Here is an 18492-nt window from a genome sequence, read left to right as displayed (position 1 = left end):
CAGTGCAGTTATTTTTATCTCTCCGACTGAACCTCCAAATCTTAGTGGCTGGACCCCTTACAGTCTAGCCTTAAGCTTTAGCTCCAGCCTTAGCCATCTGAAGGGCATCAACCTTTAATCCTGAGGACTGTAGAAACATTGAAGCACCTTCTTTGCCCTAACCCCCCCCCCCCCCCCCCCAAACTCCTCTAGATTATCAGCCATGAAAGGTTTGAACCTGTTTTTTGTAAATGACTTTGAAGCCATAAGTCTGAGACAGACTCAAGAGGTAGATCCCACATTTCTATGCTGTGAAATGTGGAAATTGTACATCACACTTGTTTACATGATACTTGGATGGAACACACTTAAGTGTTCTTTACCTAAGTGTCCCTTTCTAACCCAGGGATGGATGACCAGCGAATCTTGTCAGGGGTGGGGTGGGGGGTGGGGTTGGGGATCATGCTCACCTTTCCTCAGCTAACAGACATTTGCAGTCCGTCACATTGATATATATATACGGTGCCTTACCACAGCCAAGCCCAAGTTTATCTCCCAAAAGCGGACGGCGTTCTATCAGTTGAACGTTAGCGTAGAACCGGCGGCAAGCGACAGCGTTCCCGTTTGTTTTTATGCCATATCTTTGCGCAGACCAAATCGCACCCCCAGAAGTTTGCAGTAAAACTTGACAGGGACGTTTTGCGTGCGAGTACACTGCCCCAGGTTGTGTATCGCAGGTGTGTTCTTATCCGTACACGCAGACAGCAACATGGGTTAATATGCAGAGCTTGTAAATCTAATCAGGCCATGTCACTTTCCAACCTGCTTATAAATGTTTGTGATAACAAGTTTACTCAGAAAGTATATAAATATATATATAGAAAAATCTGTTTATTCTGTTTTGTGTAATCTCCTTTACTTTTTCCTGTAACACCAATAGAACTTTAAGATTAATTTCTATTTTTGTAACGGCCAGATAGTTTGGATGTCTGCTATTTCGGGTTCTCTGACTTCACGTTCTCTTCGTGCATGTGCTTCTTTACGTTGTTTTCCTCCTGTGTATCTGGCAGGCGGCTGCCCCATGGTGGCAACTTTTGGGAATCAAAAGCCTTATGGGGAGAAACCTAAAATCTATGTTTTATATGTAAAGTGTTTTTTGATATGGTGTCAATATTGTACATGCAGATGTTGTGATGGAACGTTTGCACTTAAAGTCTGGGGTTCCTGTAGTATTGGATTTCTGTCGCTTTTCTATGACTCAAGATTTCGTCTCCGATGAAATGTCGCTGACGTTTGCTTACTCAGAAATGTCTATTTTCCCAAAGGGAGGATGAAATTATGCACTTCGTATTTTATACGGTAAATCTAATCTTTTACAACATATATCAAATGATATGCAGTACAATGATTTGTGATTAGGCACTACCACACAATATTTATTTATTTGAATTTATACTAGAGCCCAATAGAATTGGTAGCTTTATTGCATTTTTGCAGTAACTTTGATGAAAAACTATAAAGTAGCTGGATAATAACCCCAAAGCCCATTTGAAACTTTCCTCCATCAACTCCTCTAGGACTCGCCGTTTGCGCATTTCTTCATTTCTATCTTCTGATGATGTTTTTCCTTCAACTTACCTTGAAATGTCAAATGGTTTTTAAAACAGAAATGACGACAGTCAGCCCTTGCTTTGTTCTTGTCCAGTTTTCTATTCGTTTGATGCTTTTTCAAATGTTTACAGGCTACTTGTCTTAAGTGGCGTATTGATGTGTGAGAGGCGTAGAGGAGGTGTTTATAATGGAAGAGATGGGTGAGACCAATAATAAAAGATCTTGAACTAACCACGGCTCTGTATTCTCTCATTGCATACATGTGTTATTGATGCCTGCCGGCTCCGTTCAGCCACCAGGAATCGCACCAGTAGAACACAAAGGCTGATAAGTCATATTTTAACAGTAGCGATGAAATATGTCGCAAGGCCAGTACTTAATCATTAAAGTGTCTTTTTAATCAGACTACAGCTGAGTTATGATGTTGATGATTGTGCCAAAAGTGAAAGGAAGTCGTGTGCTGGTCGTCCGCTAAGCTGCTTGTTGATCGTCGGGCTTCTTCTTTGGGTCAGAAATGTTGGCAGCTGGAGGAGGCCAGGACACAGTTCCTACTCCCAACGAGTGTAGGAGGTTGTTCTTCCCATGCACCCTCTCCATCGTCCTTTCCATCTTTTGCGTCCTCTGGTCCTCCCCCTCGGCCTCGCAGGGACCCTCAGATCACGAGCCTCCTGTATTCGGCTTCTCCTCCGTGTCTGTGTTTTTCGACAAATCTGAGGTAAACAGTGTTGATTAGTTTGAGATGAACGCGAGAGAGAACTGACACCCGGCTGGCTTTCGACGCTGACTCGCGACAAGCCGGACTTCACAGAGGATGTTTTTGTTCCACACTTCAGTCTCTTTTGAATTTAAAAAAAATAATAAATAGAAAGACACTCTGTGCCTTCGTCTAATTTTTGCATCGTCACAGTGTTTTCTGTTTTGTTACTTTGGTGTTTTACACCACTGGGCTGCCGTACACATTCCAGCCTCAATACCAGCCTGCAAAAGGCGGAATTCAAATCAAGTTACATTGTATATATTCCCATTTCCTGTTGCTTCTTACAAATATTATACACTGCCTTTTTCTTTAAGCTGCATTGTATTTTTCTTCCCAGACAAAAGTACGTTATTGAAATGTCTTCCACTCTCGCTGTTATGTCTTTCCTGATGTGTGTTATACCTGTGTGGAAGCTTCTATGGAGGTGCTGGACATAGAGGAACAGCAGGAACAGGCAGAAGCCGATGAATGACACTATCGTGGAGCACAACAGGAAAGCGTAACTGCCCTGGCTGTGGATCACCTGCAGGAAGACACACACACACCCTCTCTGCAATCAACACTAGAAAGCAATGTAACCACAGAACAGGTTTATAAAGGCCACATGGGGGACCACACAGAGCACAGTCCAGGTCATCCTTTCTGTTCACCCACTACACCTCGAACAGGGGCGTAGTGGGCTGAACCACCTACAGCGACCAACACCGGTAAGACGAAGGAGTTGGTGGCAGGCAGAAAACAACCCCCTACACCTATTTCCCATCCAGGGGGCTGGATGTGGACACTGTTCAGGACTAACAGTAACTGGGAGTACGCCGGGACAACAAGCTGGACTAGGATTAGAATACTTTCTGTGGAGGCTCCGGTCATTCAGTGTCTGCAGTACCATGCTGATGATGTTCTACCACTCTCTGGTAGCCAGTGCTATTTTCTTTGCTGTCGTGTGCTGGGACAAATGGGACATTATGTGCGATCTCATGGACATAATCATTTAACATTCCAAATGAACCATATACTCTTACCTGTACTTGATATTTGATATCGTATATATATTTAGCTTAATGCCAATTCTCATACACATCTATATGCAACCCACCAAGTATGACACTTTACCAAGAACGTGCTTATATTTTTAAGGATAGTTGCAGTACTGCACAACACTTTTTAGCAGAATAAATAAAGTACTGTGAAGCAAATATTAATGTATCAAAAGAAACACGCAGGATGCAGACATAACCCTGAAAACCCTAAATGACATTCAAGAAGAAAGGACTTTCTTACCGAGCCAACGAGCAGCTGCAGCATCATCTCTCCTGTGGCTGCACTGGTCACCAGGACAGTTGTGGCACAACCTTCAACACACAAGAGATAAGACAGTAATTATGTCCAGGTGCAGAGGACTAAACATGACTAATTCATCAATAAATTCATTAAGTATATATTAGGGCTGCCCCCTAATAGATTCGAGAGTCAACTCGGTAATGGAAACACAGGGCAAGACTGGTCACGGTATTGATTCTGCTCTATTCCTGTTTGCCTTGCTTGTGGTGTACAAAGTCAAGCTAAAAGGCAGCTAGCCGCAAGACATTTCGCTTTTGCAAACATATGGACACAGAAATAGAGAAATAAATATACGTAGATTTGTGGAAATGTATTTCTCGCAGCTAACTGACATTAGTAGCAGGCGTAAGAGCACCAGTCAGCGCAGCTTTATACGCAAATCAATTAATTTCATCTTTCATCTTATTCATTTGTTTGTTATTTACAACAGTATATTAGGGTTGTATTAGTATATTAGGGCCACTGTAGGCTAGGGGAGTGGGGTAATATTCTAAGTCGTAAATTTACGGGAAAAATACTTGGATATTGTTTGAGATTTAAGTGGTTAATTAATTTCACAAGAAAAAAAATTGTGGTGGTTTCTTTGTCAAGATCTACTTCTGTATGACGAAAGCCTCGACGGCTGCGTTCCCATGGAAACCACGCTCAGCATTCATTCTGAAGGACGATGAGTTAACAGATTGATTTATTAGAGGCTGTATTATGTGTAGCTCTGGGGAATAGTTTGAGATGAACGCGAGAGAGAACTGACACCCAGCTGGCTTTCGACGCTGACTCGCGACAAGCCGGACTTCACAGAGGATAAACATCCTGATCTCACGAGCGCACCCCCTGTGCCCTGACATTTCTCTTGACGCTGTATTGACTTTACATTGATTCAACGCATTCGTTGGCAGCCAACATTTCAATATTATGTGTAGCTCTGGGGAAAAAAACAGCCAGAATTTCTAATTTTCTCAGAAATGTGTGAGTTTATTCTTGTAAATTTACCACTTTAATCTCAGTCAAGTTCTTTCTCAAAACATTACCCCTTCCCCACCTTTGTATTTTTTTTAGCCTACAATAGCCCTAATACATAATTATATTATTTGTTCATATTATAACATTTATTTATGTTTTCTTATTTATAAATGTACAAATGTATAATTTTTGGTCCTCCCAGTGCACTATGTGACTTCCAAGATGAGTTGAAGTTGTGTGTGTTACAGTAGTTTACCTTTGTAGTCTAGTATGTCCTCTGTAAAGGCCAGCATGGAGGGGAACACACTGCTGATGCACAGCCCCAACACACAAGTACCGATGAAGAGAAACACACAGCTGGTGTAGAAGATCAACAACAGGCACTGCACCAGTATGACCCCCACCTGAGAGGGCAGTAAGAGGAGAACTTGACCAACATATTCAGTATTACCATTGAAACTAAAAAAGGGGCCAATGAGTTTGACAAACATCTTCCATCTCATGTTATCCACCCTTACTAATACACACAAAAGCAAGGACAACATGGCCTAATTTCTACTTTCTCGATGAGGCGGTCCTTCAATGGGGCCCAAGACACATGTGCGTACACACTTCTAGAAGAATGGGGCCATATGAAAACCAGACCACCTGAGAGTGTGTTAATTTGTTTTTTTTTGTTTTTGTTAATGCTGTGGTTTGCATCTAAGGGCTGCTGTACTCATTAGAGCTTTAGAACAACTCTCAATCTATCTGACCCCAACAAAAGAAAAACAGGAAAAACCGCAAAGCAATCACTCACAAGAGGACAGCTCGAACTACGTCATTTCACACCTGGCATTACAATGCGTCTCAAGTGACCACTTGTGACTGAATCTCAATGCCTTGTTGTTTTTAACTGGCAGGAGGCAGCAATGCACTTCCTGTGCTTTGTCTGTCGGAAATTAAAAGAAGAAGTTTGCAAAGGCCCTGGCACGTGGGAGAGATCAAAACAATACAGACTGGGTCTATTCCTTGGCGTGTTCCAGGCAAACCAAATTGCCCAAGATGTTTGACACACTCGCACTATATCTTATGCGAATGAGGTTGTACTTCTGCTCATGCCGAGGAGGTCAGTTGAGTAGGCGGTCCTTCAATGTGGCCCAAGACACATTTGCGTACACGCTTCTAGAAGAAGGGGCCATATGCAAACCAGACCACCTCAGAATGGGATCTCAGCGATGGGATCTCAGCGCATCTTGGGTGCATTCAGACTGCTAAATGAATGTGGCCATACCCCCTCTGGATTGGCTGTCCATTTGTGATGGCATCAACCAAGACCCAAGTCAATTCCAGGTGTGGACAGCAGGGCCATTCATGTGTTTGAGAGAAACCTGTATGAACACATGTTGGAAGAGGCGGAGAAAGGCCTCAGGTAGCAGCTCTAACCATCAATGCAGTGTGTCCCTAAAAGACAGCTAGTCAGCTGCCGAAACCCGGGATCGAACCAGGGACCTTTAGATCTTCAGTCTAACGCTCTCCCAACTGAGCTATTTCGGCACAAAACACAATTTCCTGTGGCTCTCGGGTGACAGGCATGGCGACATCGCAAAAAACTCGAAAACAGTCATTTCAGATAACAACAATGTTCCACAAACAATTAGTGGGCTGTTGCTCTGACACTTAGCGGCAGTTGTTTGTTGTGTTAATTTGTTTTCTCAAATGCTGCGGTTTGCATTTTAGGGCTGCAGTACTCACTAGAGTTTTAGCACAACTCTCAATCTATCAAACCCCCAACAAAAGAAAAACATGAGAAATCCCAAGGCAATCACTGACAAGAGGACAGCTCTGAGTACGTCAGTTCACACCTGGCATTACAATGCGTTTCAAATGACCGCTTGTGATCAAATCTCAATGCCTTGTTGTTCTTAACTGGCAAGAGGCAGTAAAGACCCTGGCACGTGGGAGATCAAAAGAATACAGACTGGGTCTATTCCTTGGCGTGTTCCAGGCAAACCAAATTGCCCAAGATGTTTGACACACTCGCACTATATCTTTCGCGAATGAGGTTGGACTTCGGCTCATGCCGAGGTCAGTTGAGTGGGCGGTCCTTCAATGTGGCCCAAGACACATTTGCGTACACTCTTCTAGAAGAAGGGGCCATATGCAAACCAGACCACCTCAGAATGGGATCTCAGCGATGGGATCTCAGCGATGGGATCTCAGCGCATCTTGGGTGCATTCAGACTGCTAAATGAATGTGGCCATACCCCCTCTGGATGGGCTGTCCATTTGTGATGGCATCAACCAAGACCCAAGTCAATTCCAGGTGTGGACAGCAGGGCCATTCATGTGTTTGAGAGAAACCTGTATGAACACATGTTGGAAGAGGCGGAGAAAGGCCTCAGGTAGCAGCTCTAACCATCAATGCAGTGTGTCCCTAAAAGACAGCTGGTCAGCTGCCGAAACCCGGGATCGAACCAAGGACCTTTAGATCTTCAGTCTAACGCTCTCCCAACTGAGCTATTTCGGCACAAAACACAATTTCCGGTGGCTCTCGGGTGACAGGCATGGCGACATCGCAAAAAACTCGAAAACAGTCATTTCAGATAACAACAATGTTCCACAAACAATTAGTGGGCTGTTGCTCTGACACTTAGCGGCAGTTGTTTGTTGTGTTAATTTGTTTTCTCAAATGCTGCGGTTTGCATTTTAGGGCTGCAGTACTCACTAGAGTTTTAGCACAACTCTCAATCTATCAAACCCCCAACAAAAGAAAAACATGAGAAATCCCAAGGCAATCACTGACAAGAGGACAGCTCTGAGTACGTCAGTTCACACCTGGCATTACAATGCGTTTCAAATGACCGCTTGTGATCAAATCTCAATGCCTTGTTGTTCTTAACTGGCAAGAGGCAGTAAAGACCCTGGCACGTGGGAGATCAAAAGAATACAGACTGGGTCTATTCCTTGGCGTGTTCCAGGCAAACCAAATTGCCCAAGATGTTTGACACACTCGCACTATAACTTACACGAATGAGGTTGTACTTCTGCTCATGCCGAGGTCAGTTGAGTAGGCGGTCCTTCAATGTGGCCCAAGACACATTTGCGTACACGCTTCTAGAAGAAGGGGCCATATGCAAACCAGAGCACCTCAGAATGTGGTATAAGCGATGGGATCTCAATGCATCTTGGGTGCATTCACACTGCTAAATGAATGTGGCCACACCAACTCTGGATGTGCAACGGGATCTCAATGTGTCTTGGGTGCATTCACATCCGAACTGAGAGCTGTCCATTTGTGATGGGATCAACCAAGACCCAAGTCAACACCAGGTGTAGACAGCAGGGCCATTCATGTGTTTGAGAGAAACCTGTATGAACCATTGTTGGAAGAGGCGGAGAAAGGCCTCAGGCAGCAGCTCTAATCATCAATGCAGTGTGTCCCTAAAAGACAACTGGTCGGCTGCCGAAACCCGGGATCGAACCAGGGACCTTTAGATCTTCAGTCTAACGCTCTCCCAACTGAGCTATTTCGGCACAAAACACAATCTCCGGTGCCTCTCGGGTGACAGGCACGGCGACATCGCAAAAAACTCGAAAACAGTCATTTCAGACAATGTTCCACAAACAATTAGTGGGCTGTTGCTCTGACACTTAGCATCTAACCAACTTAGCGGCAGTTTTTGTTGTGTTAATTTGTTTTCTCAAATGCTGCGGTTTGCATCTTAGGGCTGTAGTACTCATTAGAGTTTTAGCACAACTCTCAATCTATCAAACCCCTAACAAAAGAAAAACATGAGAAATCCCAAGGCAATCACTCACAAGGGGACAGCTCTGAGTACGTCAGTTCACACCTGGCATTACAATGTGTTTCAAATGACCGCTTGTGATCAAATCTCAATGCCTTGTTGTTCTTAACTGGCAAGAGGCAGTAAAGAACCTGGCACGTGGGAGATCAAAAGAATACAGACTGGGTCTATTCCTTGGCGTGTTCCAGGCAAACCAAATTGTCCAAGATGTTTGACACACTCGCACTATATCTTACGCGAATGAGGTTGTACTTCTGCTCATGCCGAGGTCAGTTGAGTAGGCGGTCCTTCAATGTGGCCCAAGACACATTTGCGTACACTCTTCTAGAAGAAGGGGCCATATGCAAACCAGAGCACCTCAGAATGTGGTCTAAGCGATGGGATCTCAATGCATCTTGGGTGAATTCACACTGCTAAATGAATGTGGCCATACCACCTCTGGATGAGCTATCCATCTGTGATAGCATCAACCAAGACCCAAGTCAATGCCAGGTGTAGACAGCAGGGCCATTCATGTGTTTGAGAGAAACCTGTATGAACACATGTTGGAAGAGGCGGAGAAAGGCCCCAGGTAGCAGCTCTAACCATCAATGCAGTGTATCCCTAAAAGACAGCTGATCGGCTGCCGAAACCCGGGATCGAACCAGGGACCTTTAGATCTTCAGTCTAACGCTCTCCCAACTGAGCTATTTCGGCACAAAACACACTTTCCGGTGGCTCTCGGGTGACAGGCACAGCGACATCACAAAAAACTCGAAAACAGTCATTTCAGACAATGTTCCACAAACAATTAGTGGGCTGTTGCTATGACACTTAGCATCTAACCAACTTAGCGGCAGTTTTTGTTGTGTTAATTTGTTTTCTCAAATGCTGCGGTTTGCATCTTAGGGCTGTAGTACTCATTAGAGTTTTAGCACAACTCTCAATCTATCAAACCCCTAACAAAAGAAAAACATGAGAAATCCCAAGGCAATCACTCACAAGGGGACAGCTCTGAGTACGTCAGTTCACACCTGGCATTACAATGTGTTTCAAATGACCGCTTGTGATCAAATCTCAATGCCTTGTTGTTCTTAACTGGCAAGAGGCAGTAAAGACCCTGGCACGTGGGAGATCAAAAGAATACAGACTGGGTCTATTCCTTGGCGTGTTCCAGGCAAACCAAATTGCCCAAGATGTTTGACACACTCGCACTATATCTTACGCGAAAGAAGTTGTACTTCTGCTCATGCCAAGGTCAGTTGAGTAGGCGGTCCTTCAATGTGGCCCAAGACACATTTGCGTACACGCTTCTAGAAGAAGGGGCCATATGCAAACCAGACCACCTCAGAATGTGGTCTAAGCGATGGGATCTCAGCGCATCTTGGGTGCATTCACACTGCTAAATTAATGTGGCCATACCCCCTCTGGATGAGCTATCCATCTATGACAGCATCAACCAAGACCCAAGTCAATGCCAGGTGTAGACAGCAGAGCCATTCATGTGTTTGAGAGAAACCTGTATGAACACATGTTGGAAGAGGTGGAGAAAGGCCCCAGGTAGCAGCTCTAACCATCAATGCAGTGTGTCCCTAAAAGACAGCTGGTCTGCTGCCGAAACCCGGGATCGAACCAGGGACCTTTAGATCTTCAGTCTAACGCTCTCCCAACTGAGCTATTTCGGCACAAAACACAATCTCCGGTGCCTCTCGGGTGACAGGCATGGCGACATCGCAAAAAACTCGAAAACAGTCATTTCAGATAACAACAATGTTCCACAAACAATTAGTGGGCTGTTGCTCTGACACTTAGCGGCAGTTGTTGTGTTAATTTGTTTTCTCAAATGCTGCGGTTTGCATTTTAGGGATGCAGTACTCATTAGAGTTTTAGCACAACTCTCAATCTATCAAACCCCCAACAAAAGAAAAACATGAGAAATCCCAAGGCAATCACTGACAAGAGGACAGCTCTGAGTACGTCAGTTCACAACTGGCATTACAATGCGTTTCAAATGACCGCTTGTGATCAAATCTCAATGCCTTGTTGTTCTTAACTGGCAAGAGGCAGTAATGCACTTCCCGTCCTTAGTCTGTCGGAAAATAAAAGAAGAAGTTTGCAAAGGCCCTGGCACGTGGGGGATCAAAACAATACAGACTGGGTCTATTCCTTGGCGTGTTCCAGGCAAACCAAATTGCCCAAGATGTTTGACACACTCGTGCTATATCTTACGCGAATGAGGTTGTACTTCTGCTCATGCCGAGGAGGTCAGTTGAGTAGGCGGTCCTTCAATGTGGCCCAAGACACATTTGCATAGACACTTCTAGAAGAAGGGGCCATATGCAAACCAGACCACCTCAGAATGTGGTCTAAGCGATGGGATCTCAGCGCATCTTGGGTGCATTCACACTGCTAAATGAATGTGGCCATACCCCCTCTGGATGAGCTGTCCATTTGTGATGGCATCAACCAAGACCCAAGTCAATGCCAGGTGTAGACAGCAGGGCCATTCATGTGTTTGAGAGAAACCTGTATGAACACATGTTGGAAGAGGTGGAGAAAGGCCCCAGGTAGCAGCTCTAACCATCAATGCAGTGTGTCCCTAAAAGACAGCTGGTCTGCTGCCGAAACCCGGGATCAAACCAGAGACCTTTAGATCTTCAGTCTAACGCTCTCCCAACTGAGCTATTTCGGCACAAAACACAATTTCTGGTGGCTCTCGGCTGACAGGTACAGCGACATAGCAAAAAACTCGAAAACAGTCATTTCAGATAACAACAATGTTCCACAAACAATTAGTGGGCTGTTGCTCTGACACTTACTCATTAGAGCTTTAGCACAACTCTAAATCTATCAGAACCTAACAAGAGAAAAACATGAAAAACTACAAAGCAATCACTCACAAGAGGACAGCTCTAAGATAGCTCTAACCGGTCAAAGCAGATGACCCCCCCAACTAGAGTCTGGTTCTGCTCGAGGTTTCTACCACTTAAAGGAAGTTTTTCCTTTCCACTGTTACCACAGTGCTTGTTCATAGTGGGAATTGTTGGGTCTCTGTAATAACATTATAAAGAGTCGGTCCAGACCTGCTGTATTCGTAAAGTGTCATGAGATGACTGTTATTGTGATTTGACGCTATATAAATAAATAAAATTAAATTGTTTATATCATGAAAGTGGAAGAAATACGAAATGAACGGAGACAATTAGTTGTAGTATTTAAACCAATACACAAAACAAGCAACCTTCAACCTGCAGGCACAAAGTCTTTGGGCGATGATGAGCACTGAGTATGTTGGGTTTCAGTTCTGTGACGGCCCGTCTGCTTGGTGTACCGTTGTTACTTTGCTCTCTGTTTCCGGGGGTGCAGACATAATTGGCAGGTTAATCAGAGGCACGGGACACACCTGGGCCCGGTGTTCCCCCTGCATATAAGCCTGAGCAGCAGCCAGTGCTCGGGCGGATCTCCTCACCCCTTATCTTATCTTATGCATTGTCGCAATTGTTACAGCATCCATGCAGCACATTTTCACTCATGCACTCCGCACAGTGCTGCCTTTACAGATTCCTCCCAACTGTTTGCTTTTGTCTGTTTTTGTTGCAAGTAAATTACTTATTACAGTTCAAAATCCTGTTGTCGTGGCTGCCACAATGATACTTTGGGCAAAATTACTAGTACAGTGTGTAATCACACTGGAGGTCAAGCCAACAATTCTGTGACTGAAATAAATTGAGACTAAAGTGATTTGGAGTGAGAGAAGGAGGCAGAAAGGGAAACAGAGGTTGACAAACAGATATCCAGTGGATGACAGCTGTTCTTACATAGCCCAAATCAAGTGCTGAGTATGACAAAGCAGTTCAGTTTGACTTAAAGATCCTGTTGTCTTTATACCAACATAATCCTCCTCTGAATGGTGTCACCTAATCCTGCCATGTGCATTCCCACCCTGTTCAAATATTTGGTTATGAGTATCAGCCGTATTGCTTTTACTAGAAATGACTGCTCAGTGTGACACACAAATGTGGGGGGAAAAAAACACAAAATGATGTTCGCCTGTTGAGCTGATGTCTGTTACTGTATTCACTGCAAATTCCTTTAAATAGGTTTTCATACCAGACTGAAGCCGAGCAGCCTGGGCGGTGTGTATTTGTAGGACAGGTATATGAAAGCCATTCTTCCCACTGTGATGGAGGCCCAGAATACACTGTCCAGGCAGCCTGCAGTCTTATGACCCATCAGTAGAGGAGGGGACACTGCGTAGGTGTAGACGAAGCCAGCGTAGGAGCCCTGCAGGACAAGAAACACAGCAGGAGGTTAGCACAGAGTAGAGGTCTTCACGTCTGACATTGTGGGTCCCCCTATGGATTTGTTATGCTGTGGGCAGTGTACCCATAGATGTACAGACAAGTATCACTGGATTTCTTTGATACGGGAGAAAACTTAAAAACGTGACGATTCTCAGGCAAGTTCTGAAATTATGAGGGCCGTGTTTTTTCTATGATTTTGCATTGCTGGCACAGACTATAGTATCTAATGTTCGTGTGCGTATGTTTGTAGTGTTAGCAGGAAGTCTCACTATAATCCCATCAGTGATGAAGAGGATGGCCCCGCCCAGAGTGTGGAGGATGAAGAAAGTAGCAGGGCGACCCCGGAGTTTGGCAGGGTTACAGCAACCAAACAAACTCCCATGACCTGAGAGACAGGGATGCAGAGAGGTCAGTCGCTTCATTTACATAGAGGGGTCACAAACTCAAACACGCACATACACGCATTACCTTCACCACTGTCCCCAGTGGGACTTGTGCTGGGCAGAGAGTCTCTGTCGAGCAGACGTGGACTTTTGCTGGAGCAAGGTAGCAGTCTCTCGTGGTACATCAATGCAAGCACTGCTGCTGGCACAGGGAGCTGCCCGGACACAGACAGACAGACACACACACGCACACACACACAAAGAGGCTATTGTTAACCAAGTTCACAGTCAACACTTCCTGATTCAAATTGTGACCCCCCCCCTCCCTCATAAAAGTAGAATCCACGCATCTTATCTTGTCCTGTGCTTGAGACCGATCCAGTTCAAACAGAAAAACACTGTATGTCAAGGCTTATAGCCATCTGAAGAAACGCAAATCATTCTGAAAAGAACAAAACTGGAAAAAAAAAAACAATTCTGCAATGCTGTTTGGAAATTTCATTATATCGTTTAATTCCATTTAAGTCATTTTCATGTGAAATTGTGCAACACTGCGTGGTCATGAGATACCTAAATTGTGTGATCATGAGCAAAAAAGAAAAAGCCTGGTGCATCAGTGTTGCTGAGAGAGCTATTGAGCTATTTATAATTATTACCACAACACACGAAAGACTGATGGTGGAAAATCACTAGTTAAATGCTCATCGAGTTGGGATGAGTCCGCCACTGGCCGTCTACTTCAGTCTGAAATGGTTCAGAGTAGTTGTGGCCTTCATTCCGGCAAACAATAAAATGACACCATTATTATTATTAATTATTATAAAGTAAGCGTGCATAGTTTTCCTGTGAAATGAGGAATTATCATCAATATTTCGAGGGTGCTCTTCCAAGTAAAATTGTTTAGATTGTCTGGTTAAACTGGCTGTCTGAATGTCTGACTGCTCGTGTTTCGTGCCCTGCTGGACTCAGGGTTAGGGTTTAGGGTTTAGGGTTAGGGTAGAAACTTATTAATACCTACAGAAATGATGGCCAAAACTATAAAAGCAAGAGCCCAGTTGCAACAAAACTGTAACCATCCATTAATACATGTACATGTACAGTCATGAACGTGAAGCATGCAAACTGGACAGAGATTACTATCGGTATTGTTCAGTAGAAGAGACTCCTGACTGTCACGAGTTATCTTTACTTTTAGTCAAATCACACAGCTACACCTGCGTTCACATCTACAGCACCAACCGGCAGCTTCAAGAGTCACTGCCATGCCCATTCACAGGTAATAAACATTTAAGCCAGTGTTTTAAAATAGATCACCTTCCCGTGTCATCAGTTGACTTGAACTCACATTGATAAGAGCCATGATCCAGAAAGCGTATGACACTTTGGTGATGACTACTCCCTCGGTATGCAAAGGATACTGGGAGATGTTGTGCAGAGCCGCTCCGTGCCCCGCCAGGCTGCTGCGGAGGTGCTGTAGGTCCGAGGAAGAGGATGAGTTGGCGGTCCAGTTGGCACCCAGGACACAGCTGTCGTCTGCCAGGAAAGGATCAGCCACCAGGGGACTGACCAGTGCTCCCAGGCCTATGAAGAAATGCAAGGCCTAGGGCGAGACGTGAACACAGGTCCCCTTAAGATTAGTGGTTAAGACACATGTCATATAACCGCAGCGTCCCTGGTTGGATACCGTCCAGGAACCTTTGCCACATGTCATACCCCTCTTCCTTTCCCCATATTTCCTGTCTATAATAACGTTGCAAACCGTCACATGAAGGCAAAACACCATAGGAAAATCTTGGATAAGGCACAAGTGGAAACTGCGAGATGAAAGAGATTAGCTGCGTAGCGGCAGTTCATTTTGTAAAAAAGAAACTACTCATTTGTTTGTTTTTCCACCATTGTCCATTTCGGCACTTTTATGTTTGGAAACAGCATTTCAACAGGGAATTGGTTTTCTGTCTCCTGATGATCTCCACTGAGACAAAACCAAACAGACTAGGAAACCAAAACAACGAGCTAAAAATCTTTTGGAAAGATGTTATTAAGTGTCTTGTCGGAGGTGTTTAACATCAAAGTCCCTTTGAATGTCAAACTATGTGTGCTTGGAATATATCCGAAGGACTTCATGCAGACTTCAAAACAGACCAAGCTCCTGGACTTTGGACTTCTTCAGGCTAGGAGGGCTATTGCACTATGTTGGAAAAGTATGGACGATCCATCATTGAAAATTTGGATAAAAGACCTTTCGGGCAGTGTTGGACTGGAGAGACTAACATATATTGCTGTGGGCAAACGGAAAGACTTTGTTCAGCTCTGGGAGCCATACATGACTATCATGAGGGATGGTAATGTGGACTTTCTCTAAAAGGAAACTGTAAAAATTCTCATATTTTTTATCAGTTTTACTTGTACATTATCCAATATTGGTGTAAGTTGAGGGTGTAGGTATGTGTGTGTACGTGTGTGTGTGTGTGTGTGTGTGTATGATGTACATGTTGTACGTGTTCTTGGTTGTTGTTCTAATGAAAAATGACAATAAACATATTGTGAAAAAAACCCCCCAAAAAAACCAAGCTAAAACAAAGGCCATTACACAAAGTCATTTGACCCATTGTCCATATAAAATATAGTGCAAAATTAGTGCAGCTTTAACCTCTATACTTATATGATAATAATATGTTCTTATATAGTACATATTTTTGTATTGGTCCACATACACATTCACAGTGACATCCTTAGCTGCTGCCTCTTGAACATACAGTACAGAGCACACAAACACACATTCGCGGCCTCTGTTTTATTCTTCCGACCTGCAGGAAGATGGCGGAGTCCTTCTGGTACAGCTTCACCAGCTGCAGGTTGGCGATGGTGTCAATCACCCCCATCGCTTGGCCGGCCAGCGCCATGGCGATGGACAGCAGCGCCACGTGGTGACATAGCGGTATGATGGCGAACACTAGCGAGATGACGAGAGTGCAGGAGAGGAGGCCCGACAGGCAGAACAGGAGTCTGCAGAAGACACCGAAAAGAGACCCCCACAGCATTGTGCAGTGAGTTCAGAGTGTAACATACATTCAGTCCCTCACCAAGAAGTTTCCATTTAAGGCAGAGTCTTAGTTTGAACGACTGCGTTTTCAACATATTCTGTCAGTAACTACGCTGACCGGTACTGTAAAACAGGATCTCCAGCTTGTTGTTGTTGCAATAAAGTCACCTTGATGGTCTCCTGCTCTGCCAGCTTTTATTTACCCAGTAGGTTTATCACAGGCCTCCAGCAGCAAGCACACCTCCACATTATCGTCACCTTGTATTCTCCTGCTGTCTCGCCAACTTTCCACTCTCCTTTTACCCTTGTCCTAGGTAACTTTTAATTCGCTGAGGGCACATTTCACCCAGTCTGTGACATGAGCTGGGAGTTTATATCACCAAGGAGTATGTCAACCTCCCTGTGAAGCAGTGCTAGATAAATGTGATAAATACAGTCCACAGGACACAGTCCAGCAGTATTAAAGCTTCCCAAAGCACAACGTAGTCACACTCTAATCAGTCAGCCATGTGATTTCTTTTCCATGCTGGCAGCAGGACTCTGGGGATGGTGGTCCGCCACTTTGGTCCAGACCGAAATGTCTCAACAACAATCACATGGCCTGCCAGGAAATTTTGTACGAACATTCATTGTGCCCAGAGGATGAATCCTGCTGACCTTTCCTCTAGTGCCACCAGCAGTTCTCACTAATCCAGTGAAATATCTCAACATTTACTTGCCACACAAAATTTGGTACAGATATTCATGGTCCCCAGATGATGAATCCTACTGACTTTGGTGATCCTCTGAATTTTCACCTCGCACCGCCATAAGAAAATTACATTTTCAAGTCCCCCTCAGGATGAATTGTAATGACTGTGGTGACATCCTGACTTTTCCTCTAGCGCCATGATCAGGTCAACGTTCAGACGTGTCCAATACTTGCAGACACCTGCAGAACTAATGACATTTTCCCATCGGCCTCAGTCATACTTTGTGTTTAGTGCTAATCAGCTCATGTTAGTAAATGTTATACCTGCTTAACAACAGCACAGCCTCACAGTGCTGCCAGCATGGCCGTTGGCTCTTAGACCAGGGCCAGGATAATGAGACTCCGAGCCTCTCTAGAGAGCGCACTTACTCTGTCAGACAGAGCTTGTCGATGGCAGGCTGAACGTGTCCGTGAGATGGAACGACATTCATTTAACAAGAACGCTGACCTGCGACGAAGTCCCAGTCCCAAGCTTGCAAGATAATATATAAAAAACTGTGTATCATGTATATCGCCTGTCCCCACACATGTCCCCAATCCACTTCACACGCTCGCGCCCACATTCGCTCCACTGGCTGCTGAATATACGAGGTAAGGCGCGGGCCTGGAATTTGATTCTGAAGTTGAAGTTTTCCAGATTTACCAGGCAAATTTGGAACCCAATCAAACTCCTTGTTAGAACTCACATAAATAAACACTCGTAAAGCTCCAATCAGAGATATAATCACAGATGTAGATCACATGAAAACCCACTGTATTTAAACATACCAGTACAAAATCATGTTTATAACCAACTCTCATAAAATGAGTAAAAGTGATGAAGCATCGAGTGATGAAACTACATGTATTTATGAGCTGTTAAAGGGGGCCTGTGGTCTCAAGGATCCTAAACAAAATATATAACCATTTAATCTTCCAATATTTTTTAGGTGTTGTTATATAGATAATATTGGGACATTGTTATAGTAAATACATAGAGTACACTATGGTGTCTGCAAAGTTCCTGTTAAGTACCACCACATTGTAGTACCATATTGAATATTTAAGCCATGCCTCCCGCTCAGTGCTCACTAACCACACTCACGTCTTCTTGAAGAGTCCTCCCAGGCTGCTGCCCACCAGCAGGAAGAACTGCTGGGAGAAGAAGACCCAGGTGATCTGCTGCAGGGTGGACTGGGTCTGACACCTCAGGTCCAGGATGGTGGGCCCCAGGAAGGCGATGCACAGACCGAAGCTGAAGAACACGCTCCAGTAGGTGAGAGTTTGCTGCCAGCGGCGCTGAAACAGCGACCAGACCCGCTCGTCCAGCAGCTGCATGCCGGTCCCTCGGAGGAGGTCACCCGGACGGCGCGGAGCTCTGGCAGACTGAGCCGCGCAAAGTGCCACCGCGGAAAGTCAACACAGCCTGGGCCAACTTTCCCGGATAGTGCCGGTTATGCTATTGACGGACGTAGCGCTGATTGGCTGATGTCCCAATGTCCCGCCCACTTTCTGACCACTCCTCTGAGTACTTTTGTGTACTATTTAAGCCAAGTACTCAGGAGTCTGTCTATCCACAGGTGAGTACCCTGAGCATGTTTTATTTATAGGAACATA

At 44.7% G+C, this 18492-nt stretch overlaps 1 protein-coding gene and 6 non-coding genes across 7 annotated transcripts; all 7 read right to left on the bottom strand.

Moving 5' to 3' along the window:
* Positions 1-1966: 1966 nt before the first annotated feature.
* Positions 1967-18213, bottom strand: mfsd4aa (major facilitator superfamily domain containing 4Aa). The gene is made up of 10 exons (XM_070902558.1): positions 17981-18213; positions 15910-16108; positions 14448-14702; positions 13188-13317; positions 12989-13104; positions 12526-12699; positions 4905-5052; positions 3629-3699; positions 2750-2870; positions 1967-2300 (listed from the first exon to the last, which is right to left on the bottom strand). Exons 1-10 carry the CDS (start codon positions 18211-18213, stop codon positions 2248-2250), a joined length of 1500 nt encoding a protein of 499 aa, XP_070758659.1. The 3' UTR covers positions 1967-2247.
* trnaf-gaa (transfer RNA phenylalanine (anticodon GAA)) lies at positions 6112-6184 on the bottom strand. The gene has a single exon. It is a non-coding gene; the product is annotated as a tRNA-Phe (tRNA).
* On the bottom strand, positions 7085-7157 carry trnaf-gaa (transfer RNA phenylalanine (anticodon GAA)). The gene has a single exon. It is a non-coding gene; the product is annotated as a tRNA-Phe (tRNA).
* Positions 8092-8164, bottom strand: trnaf-gaa (transfer RNA phenylalanine (anticodon GAA)). The gene has a single exon. It is a non-coding gene; the product is annotated as a tRNA-Phe (tRNA).
* On the bottom strand, positions 9060-9132 carry trnaf-gaa (transfer RNA phenylalanine (anticodon GAA)). The gene has a single exon. It is a non-coding gene; the product is annotated as a tRNA-Phe (tRNA).
* trnaf-gaa (transfer RNA phenylalanine (anticodon GAA)) lies at positions 10028-10100 on the bottom strand. Its single transcript has one exon. It is a non-coding gene; the product is annotated as a tRNA-Phe (tRNA).
* On the bottom strand, positions 11035-11107 carry trnaf-gaa (transfer RNA phenylalanine (anticodon GAA)). The gene has a single exon. It is a non-coding gene; the product is annotated as a tRNA-Phe (tRNA).
* Positions 18214-18492: the final 279 nt, after the last annotated feature.

The sequence above is a fragment of the Enoplosus armatus genome, chromosome 3 (assembly GCF_043641665.1).
Source record: "Enoplosus armatus isolate fEnoArm2 chromosome 3, fEnoArm2.hap1, whole genome shotgun sequence".
Classification (NCBI taxonomy): Eukaryota; Metazoa; Chordata; class Actinopteri; order Centrarchiformes; family Enoplosidae; genus Enoplosus; species Enoplosus armatus.
This window is presented reverse-complemented; position numbering and strand designations above follow the sequence as displayed.